General features: G+C 43.7%; 1 protein-coding gene across 2 annotated transcripts in view; it reads right to left on the bottom strand.

Annotated features, from left to right (window-relative positions):
- ZNRF3 (zinc and ring finger 3) overlaps nucleotides 1-16,988 on the bottom strand; it is a 66,564-nt gene extending 49,576 nt beyond the window's left edge. The window contains exon 1 of one of the 2 annotated variants that reach the window (XM_054646058.2): nucleotides 16,288-16,988. In XM_054646058.2, coding sequence (XP_054502033.2) covers nucleotides 16,288-16,722 — 435 coding nt within the window. In that variant the 5' untranslated portion in view covers nucleotides 16,723-16,988. Of the gene's footprint in view, nucleotides 1-15,659; nucleotides 15,814-16,287 lie in introns of those variants that run through there. The other variant, XM_077188032.1, reaches the window with a different exon arrangement.
- Nucleotides 16,989-20,823: the final 3,835 nt, after the last annotated feature.

Below are 20,823 nucleotides of genomic sequence, written 5' to 3'. Positions count from 1 at the left end.
TGCCTCACCATCCTCAAAGTAAAGAATTTTTTCCTAATATCACACAGATACTTTCCATAACACATTATGAATTTGTTTAAACAGCTAGAAGACATCATTTCTCTTCAGTAATGTCAAGTCAGCTATAACTATCTAAATACCTTCTGAAGTCAGGCCAAAGGATCCCACAAATCCAACAAACTCCAGTAAACTAAATGCTTCCCTTGGCCTCCCACCCATTCTCACAGTAGTGACAAGCTGGAGCACAGGTTTCCTAACAAATGAAACCTCAAATAAGTCTTGGCAGAAAATATGAAAATAGCCTGGCTTTCTGCTGAGAGACAACTGTAGAGGTAGACACTCAATGTTTTGTTCTTAAAATAAAAATCGGACCAATTTAATTACTTTTGTTCCAAAGTTCCCCATGAAGCTGGAGTTTCCAGACTCTGCAGTTTTTTCCCTAGCACTTGGAGCACACAATGAGTGGGCCACTGCCCACCACTCCCCTCCTCTTCCCTGGGGTCCCCATTTTGCTTCAGGCCCAGATGGCTCACAATTGTATACAAACACTTACAACCCACCTTCCACCAACACACAGATCCAGGGAAAGGCACTCATCTTTACATCAACAGAGAATGGGTGAACTTTGATCTCAAACAAGCCACTTCATTTTGTCTGACATAAGCATATATACTCAAGCATATGTACTCATCTATTTCAATTACAGAATCTGCAAAAACCATTGGGATTTACTGTATCCAAGCTTCTTTTTGCTTGGTTATTAAACAACAGAGGTTGCCTATTAATTAAAAACAATACTTTTGCTTATAGTGAGGCTGTCCATGCCATTTTTCTAATCATGCTTTTATTCTATACTTTATTTTTTATATCACATCTTGTCTGATTGTATTTGTACAAGGCTACACTCAAACTTCAGCTGTATCTTCTTTACTAAGGCACATCTGTATTTAAAGCTCTCAAAACCTGGTAGATGTGCTGCCAAAACCTTAATCCAGATTACAACACAGGATAAGGTATTGCTGCATTTTTAGTTTGGACATTTTAGTTCTGAATTTTTATTTTTCTCACACACACCTAGCTGTTTTTTCAAATAACTGCACCTCTGTTACCCACACAGAGAATGAAAGCTCAGATAGATTCAACTCCTCATTGCTTTGTCAAATGTTATCCTGTATCTGCAGAGTGGAGAAGTGGTTCCTTTGGAGAGTGCTGCAGGTATATCAAGGTAAGTCCCTTCCTCTGAAGGATAAAATAAACAGTGTTTGCTGCAGCACTGCCACCCCCATTATGACAGTTCTGGTAATAAGGATGTGGGATTTGCCACAGTAAATAACTTCCCACATTGCCTTCTGTCTGGTGCCATTAAAATTTCTCTTTTTTTCTCCCTTCTTTTCAGCAGTCTCACTTATTCTGAGGTGGTCTCAAAGCTCTGAGAGCAGGACAGGATTACCAATAGCAAAGTCAGGGGTGCACATGTGGAAAACACAAGCAATAAAACTTGCTTTGGGGGGTGTGTGTGTGATACACACTTTGGGTGTGCAAGGCAATGAGGTACAGCCAAGTGCTTTTGCCTCAGACCTGATTTTGCTGAATAGAGGAACAGTCTTGAGTTTTTCTCCTAAAACTGCTAGGAATCTTTAACCTCCAGCACATGAAACACCTCTTCCAACCTCTCTGTGGTTTCAGAACTATGGTTTCAAAGTTAAGAACAGTCAGAACTGAAGGGAAGCTGTAAAATTATGATTTACTCTGAGCATTTAATGTGATAAAGTTGTTAATTTCATGAGCATAGTTTTCTACAAGACCTGTCTCAGTACACAAGCTGGAGAAACGGAGTAAGGGTTAAAGAATTAGAGAGGTTACAACTTATAAGAACTTCTTATTTGAATGCAGGTTGAAAAGTTACCTGTCAAATGATTCTGTGCAAACCTAAAACTGGCTAAAAAGCATCCCCAATATATATTATTTATATGGCTGCCTGAACAGCTCCTTCACTGAACATCTCTACAAAACATGGGTAAGAAACTCACACCAGAATGTGCAGAAACAACAGCCAGTTCTACATTATTTAGGTTTCTGAATTCCCATTCAAAATATTCAATGTTCTAGGTGCTGCATTACTTTACTTCTACTGGCTAATATTGGCAACAGCTGCATCACTCACTCAGCAGCAGAGCCTGAGGAGTCAGCACAAACTCTACACACAGGAGACCCAAAATTTCAATTGTTTTTTCCAAAGACAATGGAAACAACTTGGGCAAATCTCAACAGCAGCCTCCCCAGACAGATAAACCAGAGAGAACTCAGCTGAGCTGTACCATGAAAACACAGCTGTGGCTGTTTGCAAAACTTTGGTGCTGCAACTGACAGCGACCAGGGCGAGTGTGTGCCAGGGAATTTCGAGTGTGCCAGGGAATTTCGATGTCATGCAGCAGTGCCTGTGCCTCAATGCCCAACACAGTGCTCAAGGCCAATTGCCATGCCCAGTCCTTCCCAGTGCTGAACTGGAACACTGAACAGAATCCAAAATATTTGATAACAGATCACTATTACCTGGAAGAAGTATGAACTTTATATTAACATTTTTGCACAAGTGATTGATGCGAGGGGATGTGTCAGGCCTGCAAGAGCCATTAAATCACATTCTAAAAGTTAAAATAATGTTCTAATATTTATTTGAGGGGAAAACAAAGCTCTGCCTTTCTCATTTGCAGTCTAGAGACATCTTCAACCAATGCAGCAGCTTAAAATCCCACACTACAATTTCAGAAGTTTAATTTGGCTTTGGGCAGGCAGGCTGGGGAAAGGTGGCTGGCAAACACTTCTTATCACAAAATGTACTAGAAAATAAAGGTGATGACCAATTTTCAGAATTCTGCTGTATGGACTACAAAAGCAGTATATTACCTACCAGACCAGCACACTGATGCAACTATTCATGCATGACCCATCTTTTGGGCAATATTAGAGCAAAAAAAAAAAAAAACGTAAATCCTGCTGGAACTTTGAGATGTGTCTGAATAGCCAGCTTTTGGATCTGCTTATCTGCACTTTAATTCTCTCTGTCAGATCCCTAATTTTGACCCTAAGAAGGGCACTGAAGTGATTTCCAGAGCACTACTAATTAGCTTTCTTCAAGAAAGGGAAGGTCTCCTGAGATAATAAATACCAACCCTAGTTTCTCTGCCTGCAACCCATCTGTAAGTAATTTCATCATGAAATATCAGAACATGACAGAAATAGTGCCACCTATAAAATTGTCCTGAAGGATAACCAGACTCAGCACCAGTGATTATTTTAACAGACCCTGCAGGGCTGGGTTGGGAATTCCAAGATTCTACAGCACCTTGGCATTTTCTTTCAGTGTCTCTGAGACTTGGTCCAAGGGACCAGAGATAAAACATATTAAAAATAACACTTAAGGAGCATCATATGTAAGAAATTCTCTCTTTTCCTAATTTAATTCTCTTTTACTGCACTTTTGTGGCTAGATACAACAAAGAGCTTTTATCAAATACCTCCAACTGCAGGACTAAACCAATCACATTTCAAAACAAACCAAAGCCTCCTTCTCTACCCTCAAAGATAGATGAGAAGAGAAACTCAGCTACACAAAGATTAACTCTGATTTAGTTGGAGGTTATTATAATTTTTCCTATCTTAATTTTTATAGAAGAGTGGGGTTGAAACATTAGGATCATGAACTTTTATTCATTCTCTTGCAAATCATTTTCACCTTGAAGTTCAGAATCAGTTCTGTGTTTCCCTGGTAGTGCCCTGAGAATTCACACAGGAACTAAATGCAATCAGAAAATGAGAATTCAAAGGCAAGAAAAAGGCACCAGGAAAGAAATCAGAGAAACCTATTGTGTTTTCCCTCCCTTGCTCACCCACCCAGATTTAACATCAGCCACTGCTTGTCCATCAGGGTTCCTGTGACCAGCCCCAGAAACAATCTCAGGTGTAACCAGCACCTGAGCCCTTCCAGAAGCTGCTCCCACTCCTCTCCATCCACCTCAGAGAGCAACAATGTGGGCTTGGAAATGCAGCCTGTAGGACAGCAGGGGAGAGCTGCTGCTCTGCCAGGATTAGCTGCCAAATTTTGAACACCTTGAATGAAGTTTATTCACCCCCTGAATAATCCAGGACCTGCCTCAGTACTAGAAATATGATCCTGAGGTCTTAACATCAGAGATCAATTCTCCACCAGCTAATGAGAGACAGGAACAGGGCAATATCAGAAAATGTAAATATTTTCCTAAAACATTCATGATTTCAAAGCAATCTTTTCTAGCATTTCAGTTAGGCAGCATATGCTCAGCTGTTGCAAAGCAGATCATGTGTTTTGTTCTAACCCATTTTGTTCATGCTTCCAATAATTTGCTTCATTCACTGTTAGCAGTCATCCCTCAGCATCTGCAAGGACATTTCACTGACAGATTTCTAAAGGGACAGCAAAAAAACCAAACCAACCCAAAAAGTACCCATAAAGTCCCTGTCAAACAGCACATTCGTAATTGCTTTAAAGATTACTACACAATTATAAATGTACTCTGTATCCTTAAGAATCAAGCTGAAGGAGCACTGAAAATGCCTGAAATTACTCTAAAAAAAGTATTTTTAATGTAAATTGCCTTATCTCTAAATAGATATTGTTGGGTTTTTTTAAATTCTATTCTTCTAGCAGCTGTCTCAGCTTGAAAAGGGAAATAAAACCAACTCCTCCTTCCAGAGGCACAGTCTGTAATGTTAATTCCACATAACACAAACAGCAAAAATCTGCAAATTCACGTAGACATTCTCTTTCAGACTAAGAAATGCTGTTCTCTGCTGAGAAATGGAGCCCTGCAGTTGGGCATGGTTATGCCACATTATCCTACTGATACAAAGATTAAATTCCTTTATCATACAGTTCATGAACCATTCCCTAAAGCAGAGCAGCCATAACCACCCTGCCTCCAGAGGCATGGAGAGTGCTAGAGGACATTCTCCAGCTGGGCAGTGTTTACAGTGTGCTGTACCCAGCAACTGCTTTAGGATGGCTTTCTTCTAAGGCTTGTTCAGCTTCTCTCTTGTTCTTCTTGTTTGCTGTTCCAAGCTTTTTTTTTTCTGGCAAGAATGCTGTAAAATTTAAAGTTCCCTTCCCCACAACTTTCCCTTGACAGATATTCAGGATTCCTTTTACTTTTCTCTCTCTTTCCTACCTGAACTAGTCCTAACCTAGATCAAAATTCTGCTGTCTCAAGAACAAGAACAGATTGCATCAGTTTGTGGATTCTGTTCTAAAGACTGCAGAACCCATTTTATCTGGAATGTTTATAATGACAAGATTTCAACATTCACCAGTACTTGGATAGATAGATATAGATATAGATATAGATATAGATATAGATATATATATATATATATATATATATATATAATTCAGCTTCTTAAGTAGTGCTACCTAGTCTGACAAATATCTTTATCTACAAGGTTATTTGCTAGCAATATCCTTACCACCCAGTATGTTTTATCACTTACACAGGAAGTAAATATTTTCCCAGCTTCACCAATTTGAATTCTAAGACACCAAGTGCAACTTAAGGACGGAAAAGTAATTTGATTTGCAAAAATTCTCACTGCAATTACATTTAACTAGATGTATGCTACTGTCTATTACTTCTTACTAAGACAAAAGCACACTGACAGAGGGAATCACAGAACCATTATTAAGATCAAGTCCAACACCACCAGGTTGATCAATAAACCATGCCCTCAAAAGCCACATCCACACATGTCTTGAACAATTCCAGAGACAGTGACACCACCACTTTCACTAGGCAGTCTTTTCCAATGCTTTACAACCCTCTGTGTGAATTTCTTTCCCTAATTTCTAATCTAAACCTCCCCTAGCACAACTTGTGGTTGTTGGAGAAATCCTGCCCAGAGACAGAAGTATTGAGTATTTCCACACTTGATCATTTTCCTGTCTCACAAGGATATTTCAGGGTATGTAGGGAGAAGGAATTTGTTAACAACAGTTTGGAGGCAGGAACTAAAGAAAAATGAAGTCACTATCACATCCACCCATCCCTAGATGCAAGCACTGAATGGAACTCCAGCAGCCATCCAGTTTTTTCTCAAGTTTTGTACATTACAAAGTTCTGTTTACTGGCATATTTCAGAAACTCTCACTCCTTCATTAGTAAGTTACAGGTCTCCATTTCCCTGCTGAATGTCTATAGCAAGAGAAGCCTTATTCTTTGAGCAAACTGCTTATGTCAAACAGAAAGCAAGGCCTTTCCTCCTGTGGTTGATTTCCAGTGCTATTTATCCACCCAGGCAGTGACATTGATTTCACTTGCTGAACTAGAAAAGGCTGGACCAACAGAGAACTGCATCTACAACAGAAACATCTAAACCCACAGACCTTTTCCTCTGTAGGCTGTACATTAAAACAAATTATCACCACTGAAAGACAGAATTTTTTATTAAGTGAAACCATTCAAAATAATACACACAAAAATCTGCTGCTTCAATAATGGTGTTCCAAGTTTACCTAGGAGATCATCCTGCAACACCAAGTGTACAGAACTTCACAGCAAACAGGGAGTGCAGCAGAGAAGGCTACAGGAATCTGCATGAACTACCAGCATCCACATGGAAAAGTTCCAGGAAAAAATGCCATTGCTTTGCTGTCCCAGTTGGCCATGGCAAAGTTTCTGTGGGTCAGGACATCAGGAATAAGGGAATCCACATGACAGCCACCACACAGGGCTAAGAGGATACAGCAGAAGGGGAACATGGCAGGGAAGGGGGAAAAGAGAAGCCCAGAGCAGAAGCTGAGGGAACACTTTCTTATGACACACAAGCTGCCTCCTGTGGCACCATCAAGGTAAAGGTAAATCACAACAAGGCCCAGGACACCAAAACCAGAGGTATTTGAAGTGCCCAAACCCCACATCTCTGTTCATTGAAGCACAGAGCCAGCTCTGAGCAGCCTCTGAGCACGGAGGCAAAGAAGCCTGAGATGGGTTAACACTTGAATGAAAGCTCATCCATCAGGTGTCTTTTTTAACACTCCTGCCCAAGGCTGGTCAAAGTTTCATTCAAGTCAAATGATCCAAGGGGCAATTTCCTTCTAAAACTTTTTCCCTAATTTCTGATCAGCTCCTATTAAGAGCCAAATCCCAAGTTTTCAGTCCCTCTTCACACCACAACCCGCTCCTTCCTTAGGGTCTATGACAAACATTTCTGTGATTCCTGAGGGTGCTCCAGGTCTGAGTCTGTAAACTGCAGACCCACCTGAGTTTACACAGATAATGGAGAAGGATTCATTGTAACTGGGTTTTGCTCAAATTCTATTTTACTGCATCTATCTCTTCTACATTGTGTCTGTAGCAAGGCTCAAACAAGGAGCTATGATCCAGTTACTGGACTACCCCCAAGCTGCAGGAACTAGAAAAGAAATCAAGTGGTTCCCCCCTCTAAGTAAGTATTTAAGCAGTATTTCTGTAACATAAAACCACTCTGATGTCTACAAATCCAAAAGAGACCTAAGAGTAAACAGAGGGAAAGAAATTTTGTTGTGTGAGGAAGAACTTCTGCTCCAGTTAAAAAGAATACATACTGGAGTGATCTGAAGCTGCCTATAAATATTCAAGAACATCAAAGCCAGTCCTGTTAAATTAAAAATGCTGTCACACAGATAGGAACTAGCCTCTAGCACTGCCAGCTTCAACATGTGAGCCTCTGATCTGAGAGGCAGAGGCTCAGCTCTTCAAGAAATTTTATTCAGCATAAGAAGAGGGAAAAAAAGTGAACCAGCAGTTGAGTTTAATAAGGATATTAAATACCTTATGAGTGAGCTAAGTAGAGCCTTAACTCTTTCAGGACACTTCAGCCCTTTCCCTGAAAAGGACAGTGGCTTCTTCCTATACAACTTCCAAGGCTGGGATGTCTCTGGGCTCCAGGAAAGTTCCCATCCAAGCCCCTGAAACAAACACTTAACACAGACTTTGGAAACAGAGGTTCTGTTCATACTGCATCCCTCACACACACACACACATGTGTGCATACATTCTGGCTGGCTATTCCACATCAGGGATCTATGTGTAATACTAAAGCTGTCCAGAAAGATTTCAAATCACCTTCCCATGGTTGTGTGAAGATAACAGGAGTGGTAGACAACAGGAGAGCAGACCACTTCATTTGACTTTTGTTATTTGAGGACATTCAGGTCCGGTATGAGAAATTTACCCCAATGTGCAGCTACAACTGTGTTATTTCACTGTAGAACAAACTCTGCCAATTCCCAGTATGCAAACCCAAAAAGACTGTCCCTGACAGTTCAGAATGGGGACAGGGTGTCTCTGGCAGAGTAGTTTTCTGAAATAAAATAGTGGAAAACCAGAATACTATCATACTTTGGAAGTTCTTTAGCATTAACTAGTCCAGTCCACAAAGTCTTTTCTTCAGATGCAGTTTTGGGATGTAAAATATAGTATCTTTTAAGGAGGCAGAACACTGCTGGCTACCAGACTGGGGATACCTTGTCTCTGAGCAAAAAGAGGTCTCCAGACCTTGGCTCCTCTTAAACACTGAACTCAGCAGCATCCCTTGGCACTGTTTCAAGAGTTCATTTCTTGCTCCCAGCCCTGCTGCACATCATCCAGGATATCTGCCAGCTTGGCATCCAATCCTAAAGTGTTCATCTACTCTTTATTCTCACAGCAGGCAAGACAGCATCTGCTCTAAAAGGTTTCTAAATAAATACAAATCAGGTATGGGGAAGCATGCTGGACCTGTTAAAATACAACACTGGAATGGTGACCAATACCTTTCCCTACTTTATCACACACACCTTTAGAGACTGCTTTAGGAGAAAAAACCCAGTGTGCCTAAGAAAAGGGCAGCAACTGCTACACTGCATTTCCTAACCTCCAAAGCCAGCAAGGACAGGCTAAAAGAACAGGAAACACTAGTGCACACAACTGGCATGCTGTACATAGAATATTGATGTTTTATCTCTGAGACACAGGTTTTATTACTGTTGCTGTTGTTATTAGTGTAAAACTGATCAAGGCTCAATTATGAGTGCCACCACTTATCCAAGTCTATAAAAGTTCAAGGGCAGTCTCTGTGAGGAAAGTAAAATAAAATTTAAAAAAAACACGCAGCCTTTAAAAAGAGGTTCTTCTCCATGAACCACAGAATTGTGAAATTGACCCCTCAGTGTAGAAAGTCCACAGAGAATACCTTCTGCATTTCCAGTTCAGGCCTTCAAAAGTGCATTTCTTCATGTGTCATCAAAGCAGACAGTTTAAAAGCTCAAAACTTGCAGTTCCAAAGGTGAACTCAACTGCAAGTTTGGTTTGAGCCTCTTCTGCTTGGGGGAGGAGGGGCAGAGTAGAATGGAAAAAGAAGTAGAGAAGAAGGATTTTTCACAGCCACACTTAAACCACTTTTTATTGTGTGTATTTTTTTAAAGCAGGCAAGCATCAAAAGCCTCAAAGTAGGAAAACAGATCTTGGCACAAAGTAAGACTCTTTTCTGAATTAAAAGCAATTTTTCAAACGCTACAATCAGAAGTATTTGAAAGTTGCTTACCAAGCACATGCAGTAAATTCACAGTAGGAGGCACATACTTGCAACATGCATGCCTGTACAGCTAATTAAACAGTTGTACTCCAACCATGACTGCAGACTCTAAACCATGGCCCTTCCTTCTTCCCAGGCCAGTCACCTCCTCACTGCCTCTTCCATTTGCTTTACTGCTGAAAATTATGCAAAATAATAAAGCAGCTTAAGCTCAAGGAAACCAACAGAAAGCTTAAGCTGGGCATCAGCTTTAGAAAACAACTAAAATCCTCACATTAATGCACCGAGTAACATGTGTCTGGGAAGCCTAGAGAGTCTGCATATATTAAGCTGCATATTTAAGGTTGTACTTGTGTCTGGAACATAACAGGCACCTAATCAACCTTTGTAAACTGGCTCTTCATCTTAAAGCCAAGTGCAACAACAAAAGTCTCTAAGCAGCATGAAAAGGAAATTGAAAAAAATGAATGAAAGCAGTCTGCCACTGTGAAGAGGACACCCTAAGTCACCAGAGGCCTGTTTTCCTGAGCACTGCTGCTCAAGCCTAATGTAAGCACAGCTTCACCAATGGGATAAGTGCAGTCAAGTGCAAATTTTGGGAGTCTCAGTTGGGAATCTGCAAGATCACACTTCCCTGGTCACCTCTGCTTTGTGCCAAGCAGTCAAAAAAAAAAAAGCAGAAAATATGATTACTTTTTTTTTTTTAACATGAATCTTCTGCTGCTGTTTTAACAACTTCAAACCACACCTTTGTTTAAAAACAATCTGTTTTTCCTTTGCTGGTGTCTGTGAGTGTGAAGGGCCCTCCTTTTAAGCCAGGAAACAAGAAATAAGGCCAAGCATTCAAATTGCATTCATTCTGTTTTTATGTGTAGGCACACGCTCTGGTTTGAACATATTTGAATACTGCAGGGCAGATGCCCAAAACAAGAGATAGTATGTACCAGTTAACACTTAATGCTTCCTAAATTGAGCACTTCCAATGCAGTAAAGTGTATTAATGCAAATACCTGTACCACCTACATAACTGGGTAGAACATACACCAGATTATTGCACTACAGATTACTGCATCCAGATCTTATCTTTCCTTAACCAGTCCAATGCTGGCCTCCTGAAAGCATTCATACTTTGAAAAACCATTTCTGCAAGTTATTTTGGTTCAGAAGGGCCTCACTTTGCAATTCCAAAACAAGAACTAGAAGACTGTAATAAAAAAAGGGAGCCTTTTTAAATACACACTCCACCACAAGATGGTATAAACTGGAAGAAAATTACTATGTATGCTAATCAATGGTTTTATCCAACTACTCAGGACTTTCCTATAAGATCTGCTTGCAGCAGAGCTGCCTCCAAGTCTGCCACACTGAATAATGTCCTGTAGACACTTCACCTGGTGTCATTTCAGACTAGGGCAGCAGCTGTGCTGCCCAGCAAGGGCACCAGAGAGGTGCTCAGGGGGGCTGAGGGCCAGTTCCACCCATGGGGCACGCCTGGCCACAACTGCTGCTAACACCATGAAGTAGGCTGTAATTAGATATAAGCCACTGTAGTCACGTAGATCCAGTCTAAACATAAATAAATATATATAAAAATGAAAAAAAAAATTCTCCAAATGGATGCATGTTGAACAGTTTTTGAGCACCACTCCTCTATGGGTTTTCCTACTTCCAACTCTGAAACAAGCAAGAGGAGCACATGGAAAAGGAAGTGGTCAGCATCCTGCCACCAAAGGCAAGGTTTTCAACAGTGCAGAGCTTCAGCAACTGTGAGGAAGCTTAACTAAGCATATAGACACATGCAGAAAAGTTACCTGAACTCCCACAAACTATTTTCCCCACTTGATTCCCCACCTTTACTTGGAAGTATGGAAATTGCATTGGTTGGTCTGAGTATTGAGCCAGTGCTGTGAGCTTTCTGCTTTTATTTACTTGGTTAACCTACTTTATTCCTCTTCCTCTAAATGGGTCACATTAGCATTTTTTGTTCTTTCCACTCTAACTTCTCCATACTTAAATATCTTTTACTGGATTTTTTACTGTGTCTCCCACCCTTTCCCCAAAGGACTGCCTTAGTCTTGCAGCAAGGTTCTGACAGGAGGATTCTGGTATTGCTGCAGCTTTGTGCAAAGATAACAGACACTTGAGCTTCCTCCAGAACCAGTAACTCATCACTGAATTTGGTACCTCATCCTCAGATCAGTCCCCTCCTGGGTCTTTTCACCACCATTCTAAGAGACATTTTAGATATTGCAGTGTTGAAGAATTAATAAAAAAGAGGCATCCTTATTTACAATATCACAGCTAGAAGGCAATGAGAAATAAGCCAGCAATGATGGGACTGGGCTGGAGCTCAGGGTGTGAGAACAGTGCTCAGTGTCAAGACAAAACAGTACAAGAGGATAAAAACCTAAACAAAACACCTTAACAGGCTGTCTTCAACTACAGTACACAACAGGATAAACCATGATTGAAACTTTAAAAGAAAAAAAAAAGACAGAAGGAGGGATAAAACTGTGAAACAGTTGGACCAGTCTGTCCTGAGATCAAGCCCAAGACAACACCTCTGCTGTGAGCAAGCTGCTGTGCATTGCACTCTACAAAGGCTGTCCAGGTATAACAACCATGCAAGCCTCTGCCTAAGTAATCTCTTATTTTGAAAGCAAATTATTCTTCCTTTAAGGACACAATGACAAAGCCAACCTGAAGCCCAGGTAAATGTATTGTGCCTGATGTCCTCAGGATCATTACTGCAAGCCACAGATTCACAGCTAGGTATGGAAACTAACACAAACCCAATCACAGGCATCTTCATATTCTAAGAGGATAACTAGCAAAGAAAACATTCAATAAAACAGTGACTCAAAGCCACAAATAATTCCACTTCCTCATTTTGAAAGGCCTTCAGGCACTCAGCAAGAAGAAACTTAACCTGCATGATCACAAAAGAACAACCAAAAAAACCCGAAAATACTTATTTTTGTCTTCCACTCTCAAAGGACACAAACATTCCCTTGATTCAGCCTCCTCTGATCATGGCTAGACATCTTCTGTATCTGCACAGTTATTTCAAGTCACTCCTTTCAACACCATCAAAACCTGCCAATGCTTCTGAGTGAAGTTTGCAACCTTTAGTAACTTTTGCATTTTGAGAAAACTGAGGAAATATTGAAAGCCATTGAAGTAAGGGGTAGGAGGGAGTTGGAAGGAAGGAAGGAACACACAGGCACTGTCTTGCAGTCCAGTTTGAAGCCTCCCCACCTTCTACAAGAGAAAGATGGGCAATAATTTGCTACTAGGAAGTATCATGCAAGAAGTTGGGAAGTGTCCCACTTCTGTTTTATTCCTGGAGATTAAAGCACTGAGTTATGCTTGTTCTCCCCAGACTGTTACCTTTTAAGCACAAAAAATATATGCAAGTGGAGATTGTTACATCATCTACACACTGCTCCAGTACAATGGCTACATAAAGTTCATCATTTCCCTGCTGAGGCTTCCAAGCAGAAACAAACCAACCAAAACACAAACTTTCATTGCACAAGAAAAACCACCCATAAAATCCTCCAATCTCTCCTCCATGCTCTTTCTCTCCAAAATTGTACATATCAGTAATCCACCCATATTACTGTATTTAAGGCAGGAGTACAAAAAAAAGTAAGACTGAGAGAAAACCGACAATGATGAATGCGCATAATTTAAAGTTTTTGACATATCACAGGCATTAAATTTGATCCTCTTTCCCAAGCACCTCACCTGAGCAGTCCAATCACAACCATAACTTTATAAGAAACATGATATTAGATGCTCCACAGCTTAGCTATCAAGCTGAACAAGCAACAGGAACAGGATCTCACCAGTTGCAAGTAGATTAAGATATACAATCTCACTCTGAGCAATAAAGCCATTGCTAGTCAAATCAGTGATTTTTACTGTCCAAGCACAGTCTGTGGCCATGTAACATTGAGTTTGAGACAAGGCTACATCTGAACTTTTGCCCTGAATGGTAGGGGAAGTTTCAACCATAGGGAGTTCTCCAGTGATAATTTGTTTCAAAGCAATATATCATTTTAGAGGTTTCAACAAAGTCTGGTTTTCACAGTCACTCTCTAACCAAACATCTGCAACTTCCAATCTCTTGCCCATATCAATGGCCAGCATACTGCCCCAAGAAACATGGGATATTCCTGTATGCCAGATACCACTAAAATTGTTAGACTTTCCAGCAGTTTAAGGACCAGCTGACACAGCAACATAAGGATGAGTTTGCTGAATACAAACTGTGGCCACATGAAAGAAGGCATATGAACATTTCATCTCTCTGAAGAGTTATTCTGGGGAGACACTTGACCCTAATAAGATTCATTCACAATAACTTGAGAAACAATATAATAGCACACCACTACTGGATAGGAATCTGACCAATAACCAGTTCAGGAGTGGATGTATGACCTATCAAAAGCTGAAAGTGCATTGTTTCTTAAGGTTGGGGTTTTTTTGTTCAGACTTTCAAGACCAATGAGTAATTGATGCTATTAACATAAACAAAAGTAAGCCTTTGTGTAGTCCCAAAACCACAATTCCTTTGATCCATTCTTTAATGTGTGCCTGATTTTCAAGAACTTCTAATATTTCATCTTAAAGAAAAATGCATCTTATTCTTGAAAGAGCTGTGTGCACTGACAAAGGGGCTGGGGCCAAGAGGAGCTGCTTCACTGACTGATGTACAACTAGCTGCTGCTGAACAGGTTCTGAGTGGCAACAGCTTCATGAGCCTTTTCTGAACCTCACTGTGAACATTAAATGATGATCCAGAACAGCAGAGTCAAAATGTTCTACAAAAATACAACCCAGAAAAAAGGAGGCAAAACAATGCTGTGAAAATCTTGATCAGTTTTGGCTCTGATAAACTCTCTTTCAGGATGAGATAGAGGAAGCAAGACACTGACAAGAGATGTTATATGCAATCTAAAACCTCAACAGTGAAAATACAACTGATGCTGCTCTGGAACAGTATCTGCCAGGTTCCCTCTGAAAAAAAGAGCAGCACACACAGCTCATTAAACAAAAATACCCCAAACCTGTCCGTGGCATATGCTATCTAGCATGCATCCAGATGAATAAGCAAATCAATTTTTGAGTGATAAATGACTGTAAAAGATTTGCCACATCATGTGACTTTCACTGTAGTTTTTCCTATTTGGGGTGCTGTCTATTCAGGCATGATGAGGAAGCAGGCAGGTGATGTTACAAACAGTAAGGCCTGTCAAAGTCTATTTAATACCCTTGTTTCAAGTTGTGCAAATCTGAGTCTTAATGGAACAGGTTATTTTTTCTCCACTTTTACTCACAGTCACCAAGAAAGTATGACCTCAGCCTATGTTCTGTTCTTAATACTAACACCTGACACAAAAGAACCTTTGAAGTCTCCTGCTGGCCTCCAAGACACTATTAAGTCTTAAAATGAAAAAGCACTAAAAGGTTAAAAAAAAGTCCATGTCAGTTCCAGCCCCTACTAGCACCACCTCTTCTAAATGTCATAATTATAACTTAATGGGTCCATCCCTCTTTTCTCTGAAAAATTACCTTACATCAGCAATTTGGCCTCACAACTCTTCTGCTTCCAAGAGAACTTTTATAAGAAATCATCCCAGCTGAAACTGTTTTGAAATATCAAGCATTCATAAGCAATATTCTTTACTTAGAAAAAAAAAAGTTATTTCGATAGTAATGTATTTGTGTTTGTAGAGCTTTAACAGTTGTTTCTATAACCTACTTGCTACCAGTTAGATTCTTGTAAGTTTTGTATGTATATTTACGTGTGTATGTATGTGTACATATGCATACATATATGGAACGCAAACAAACCAACCCCACAGCTGTTAAAGAGAAATAAAGATTGCTATTGGCACTTGCTTAACAGTCAAACTTACAAAAACACAATTCAAGTAGTTTTTCTCTACTTAGCCAAAGGGGGGAAAAAATAAAGTCAGCAATTACAAGCAACTACAAAGGAATTAGATAAGCACTTCAAGAGTTTCAATAAGAGTAAAGGGTAGGTGCGTTCAGTCAAAGACAAGAACCATTTCTCTGGTGAGCAAGCCAAGCACAGCTCTGCACGAAGCGTGACGCGGTGGAAGCCGGGCTCCGAGGGACCCCGAGCGCAGCAGCCCCGGCTCCAGCTCCGAGCGCCGCCGGGCGCGGAGCGGCCAACGACCGGCACAGCCCGAGGGCTCAGCACCCCATGACTGCCGCGCCAGCTCCAGCCCGGGCCCCCCCCGCGGCCCGGCCCGGCCCGGCCGCCCCCGGAGCGGAGCAGCCCCGCACGGCTCCGGCCGCGCACCGCCGGCAGCTCCGGGACCGGCAGGGGCCGCCCGGCGCGGCCCCGCCTCCGCCCGCCCGCCGGCCCCGCGCCCAGCGCCCAGCGCAGGGGCGAGCGGAGCGGAGCGGATCCCGTCGCGCGTGTGGGGCGGCCTCGGCTCCGCCCGCTCCCGCCGCCCAGCGGAGCCCGCGCCGCGCGCCCGGCTGTCAAAGCGGGGCGGCCCCGCGAGCTGAGGCCGGCGCTGGGCCTTTGTGCGCGGGCGCGCATCTGTCACCGCGTCCCGGGCCGCGCGGCGCACGTGGGGCGGCGGGCCCGGCCCCGCTTTGTGCCGCAGGTGCCGGGCCCGCGGAGCCATCTTGGGGCAGGCGGCGCCCCCCGGCCGCGCTCACCTGCACGATCTCGCCTTCGGCGCTCAGCGTGGCCCCCGCGCGGGAGAAGCGGCCCTGCAGCCCCGTGGTGTAGGTGGTGTAGTCGCCGCTGGGGCTGGACTCGAAGAGCACCACCTCCACGAACGCCGTCTCCTTGCCCAGCGCCGCGCCCGGCGCCGCGGCCAGCAGCACCCCGAGCAGCAGCAGAGGCGGCGGCAGCGGCGGCACGGGCAGCCCCGCGCCGGCCCCGCAGCCCCTCATCGCGCGGCGGGAGGAAGCGGCGCCCCGCCGCCGCGCATCTCTCCCGAGCGGCTCCAGCTCCGGGGCCGGGGTCCCGGGCCGGTCAGCGTCCCATGGCAGCGGCCCTCCCGCCGCGCTGCGCCCCGCTCCTCGCTGCCGCGCTCCCCTTCCCTCGCCCCGGCTCCTCTCCGCCCTGCCAAGCCGCTTCCCTTTCATCTGCTCCACGTGACGGCCACCACGGGGTTATCCCCGCCCTCCGCGCCGCGCTGACCCGCTCGGTCCCTCCCGCCGTGCACACACCGCCCGCAGCCCCGCCGGGCCCGGCCGAGCCCAGCGCTTGCCGTCGCTGCCGGCGGTCCGGCCTGGCTCGGCCCGGCCCCGCGAGGGTCTGAGAGCGAGCGGCACTCGGGACGGCCCTGCCGGGATCGCCTCTCCACGCGGCCGGGCCTGCAGGGCCGGGAGGCGAAGGGCAGCCCCGGGACCTGTGGCAACCGCCTGGGCCCGCGTCCGCCGAGGCTGCTGCTCGCCGGTGCCGGGGCCGCTGCCCGCCGGTGCCGGGGCTCCCGCGCTGCCCAGCGGGCTGCGGGCCCGTAGCGGCTCGGCCGGGCCGCTTCCCGGCGCTGGCGCGGCCGCCGGCCATGCCCGGTGCGTTAGGCGCGGATCCCGGGCGCGGGGGCACGGCCCGGGTGGACGCGCCCCGGCGGGCGGAGCAGTGCCCTGGCAGCGCGGCTACCACGGGCACCCATCCCATCCTCCGCAGACACCGCTGCGCTGCACGCCGGCCGTGCCAGCTATTCGCAGGTGGCACCCAGCGGGCTCCTCGTTTGTGTCTAGGCTCATCGGAGCCCCCTGATCCCAGCTCCTGAATCTGAGTTAAGCGAGGCTGGGTTATCTGGGCTCTTTCGCTTGGCTGTGAATGCAAGCCTGCAAAACCTCCATCAATGATGAGGGGAAAATGTGTTGGTAATGATTTTTGTTGCTGTCTCGCACAAGAACTGGATGTCAGCCAATTACACGTTTTTCTATTAAAAGTATGTACAGCTAAGTCATGGAACTCATTAATACGTGGTGTTACACAGCCTAAAAATATAACTCAGTCACAAGGAGGATTGAGACAAACTGATCCAAGATCCCTTGTTGGCTATGAAACACAATGTTTGGAAACAAAGCCCAGCCCTAATTCAATGGCAGAAGAAATAATACCATAATCTACAAATGGCCAGCTCTTTTCCTAATGTACTTTGTTACAGGTGAAGACAAGGTGGTGTCTTCCTTAGCATGACACAGTGAGCAATGTTAGCCTAACACATCACGGAGGATTTCTTCAGTGGCAAAGGGTCAAGAAGGACCATAACTCTAGGCTCCTACAGTAAACCACAAAGCACCCACTTAAGACTACAGTACAGGGGATCAAAGGCCACAAAACTACTGCATGTTTAGCAAGGGACATCACTGTGGGGCACTATGCAAATTTAGATGTGGTCAACAGGTGCTAATTTTTGATTACAGGTATGTTTCAGTACAATTTCAGAAATGCATGGCATCTAGTGTACTAAAGAGAAGCATTTTAATCCCTTAGTGCAAACTACCTCTACTTGATTTTCCTTCCCCCATGAGGCAAATGGCTGATGCTCAGCCAACATATGGTCTCCTACATCACAATCAACATAGGAACAGCTTAAACTGTCTGGAAATTACCAATAGAAAAAGATGTGAATGGGGCTCTGCACAGCAAGTGGACAGATCCTATGCCTAAAATAAGAGTTGCTCAAGATCTGATCCCTTCCACTTGGACCACAGACACAGCAAAATTGCCTTGGAGCAGCCTCACAGTCAAATACTGAGGAGTGACATGAGGCACTAGGTCTCAGGTCACCAAGTTCCCTCGACTTGGGCAGAAATCCAAACAGGAAGTTACAGGAAGAGAATGGACTGTCTATCATTAAAGCATCGAATATTTCTAATTGGCATCCTGCCCAGTTGGCAGTATAGAGTTCACAATTCAGTTATGCCATAATACTTCAGATATGTTTTCTTTTTTTTCCCCTGAATGACAAACTGAGGCCCAGGGTCTGAATACAGAAGTCTCAAGCATTTATAACTACAGCTGAGGACAGTGAGAGCTGTGATTTGAGCAAAACTAAATTATGTGCAATGCCAAATGGTCTGAGAAAGCATTCTCTAGGCACTCAGTCTCTTCTCTCAAGTAACAAGTGACAGACCCAGACGAAAAAACCTCAGGTTTAATCGGGAGAGGCTTAGATTGGATATTAGGGAACATTTGTGCATGGAAAGAGTTGTCAAGCATTGGATCAGGGGGCCATGGATAGAGGTGGAGTCACCATCCCCCTGGGGGATTTTAAAGATGCATGGATGTGGCACATAGGGACATGGTTTAGTGGCTTAGCAGTGCTGGCGGAATGGTTGGACTCAATTGTCTTACAGATCTTTTCCAACATAATTCTATAATTCTATCTCAAAAGCAGGCAATCAACGCTAGAGGATGCTTTTGACACTGAACTTCCTACATCTCATTTTCCTTACAAAGAAATGGATATTATAGAACCCTTTTCCCTCTGCTCTTGAGAGAAAACAAAGTTAGCTACATAATACATGCACAATATATGAACAATATATACACAATCACAAAATGAATGTGATGAACATTATCGAAAAAGCCCAAAACTGTTTTCTCAGAGCAGACCAGCTGTCCATAGGAAGGATAAAAACCTGGTCAACTCATTCACCAGTCCAGGTGTTTTCAGGAACTGATAACTCAGACTATTGCCCACATTCCCTATACGTTGCTCTGCAGAGCTTATTTCCTAAGTAAATTATATTGGTGTACCTCTTAATAAGCAATAGGAACAAGTGCTGTCCTTTTCCCAGTAAATTCAGGGACATGTACACGCCTGCCCCTTTTCTCTGAGACAGAATTGCACAGCAGAGAGTTTTCGGGCTGACTTAGAGCTTTGCTCGGACACACCCGGGCGCTTGCGGAGCTCCGGCTCTGAAGGAGCCGCCGCAGCTCCTGGGGCCACGGGGAGGGGCCGGGAGGGGCGGGTGCAGCGCGGCGCGGCCACCAGCAGGTGGCGCCCGAGAGCCGCCGGGGCCGCGGGACGTGCCCGGGGCGTCTGCGGAGCCCGAGCGGGGCCGGAGGGTGCGGCAGCAGCGCAAGGGTTAAAATATCTCCCACAGCCTCGAATCTTCTTCATCCTCATCTAGCATCTGCAGGCAAACCTCACCATTGAACTTTGGACCTGAAAGCCCATCGTAATGGACAACATTTTCACTACAGATGCTTTACTAACAGGGCAAATCAGTGAGGATATCAGAGACACCAGCTGCTACCTCTGGGGAGTCAGCAAATCAAAAATGTAGGAGGCAGGAGATGGATGATTTATGGAAGTGATGGTTTTGTCATTATCAGCGATTATTCTAAATTAAAGTAACAAACCAGTGTAGCTTGTCAGCTTAATTAAAGAACAAAAAGAAAAGTTTTTGTCAATGGATATTTGTACTAAGAATGTGTGGGTATTTGTACTAAGCAAAAAATTTCGTGCAAAGTGGCTTTGCCTCTTGGTGTTTAAGGTTTGGAAACACAATTCATCCAAGTAAATCAGCACTGAAGCAATGCAAATTAACCAACCGACTAGCAACAGCAACTCTGATTATAACAATTTTTCATGAACAAAGTTTGAAGTTAATATTTGAATAGTTAAGGTTTCCAATGTTTTAAACAATGTGTAGTCTTTCAAATCTGTGGTGACTGGGGAACCCTTCTCCTTTCTGTACATGTAGCTGTCTACTGAAGGGAAAAAATAAATATAAAATGAACAATATATAAACATCACATAATAAATTTGCAGCCCGTGGTTAAAGTGTACGATGTATCAGCTGCTAATACTAATTGCAATATGAAGAACTCTATGCTAAAGCCAAAAAATAGATTTCACTGCTTCTGAGAACCAAAAGCAGAAAACACTCTTCAAATGTTACTGGCTAAAATGAAGGAATTCCTACATTTACAATGGATTGATTCATGTGACAGTGAGTTAAAAAACTATTTACTCTATTTCATCTTAGGTCATCTAATTTATTAAAGACTCACCTAAGTTAAAAGATCCGACTGGCACTTTTAATTAATCACCTTAAAAGACTCATGTTCCACATTCAAGTACTAGTACAGGATTTATTTAATTAGTAGATTAAGGGCTTTAGCTGTCCCTGCCTGTTTACATAAGAGTTATCATTAAAGTCAGTGCTAACAGAGCAAATCAGTGAGGATACCAAAGACAAACCACAATAGACTTGTCC

This window comes from Agelaius phoeniceus, chromosome 18 (assembly GCF_051311805.1).
Source record: "Agelaius phoeniceus isolate bAgePho1 chromosome 18, bAgePho1.hap1, whole genome shotgun sequence".
In the NCBI taxonomy this organism is placed as follows: domain Eukaryota; kingdom Metazoa; phylum Chordata; class Aves; order Passeriformes; family Icteridae; genus Agelaius; species Agelaius phoeniceus.
Note: the sequence above shows the minus strand (reverse complement) of the source record. Positions and strands in the feature narration are given on the sequence as shown.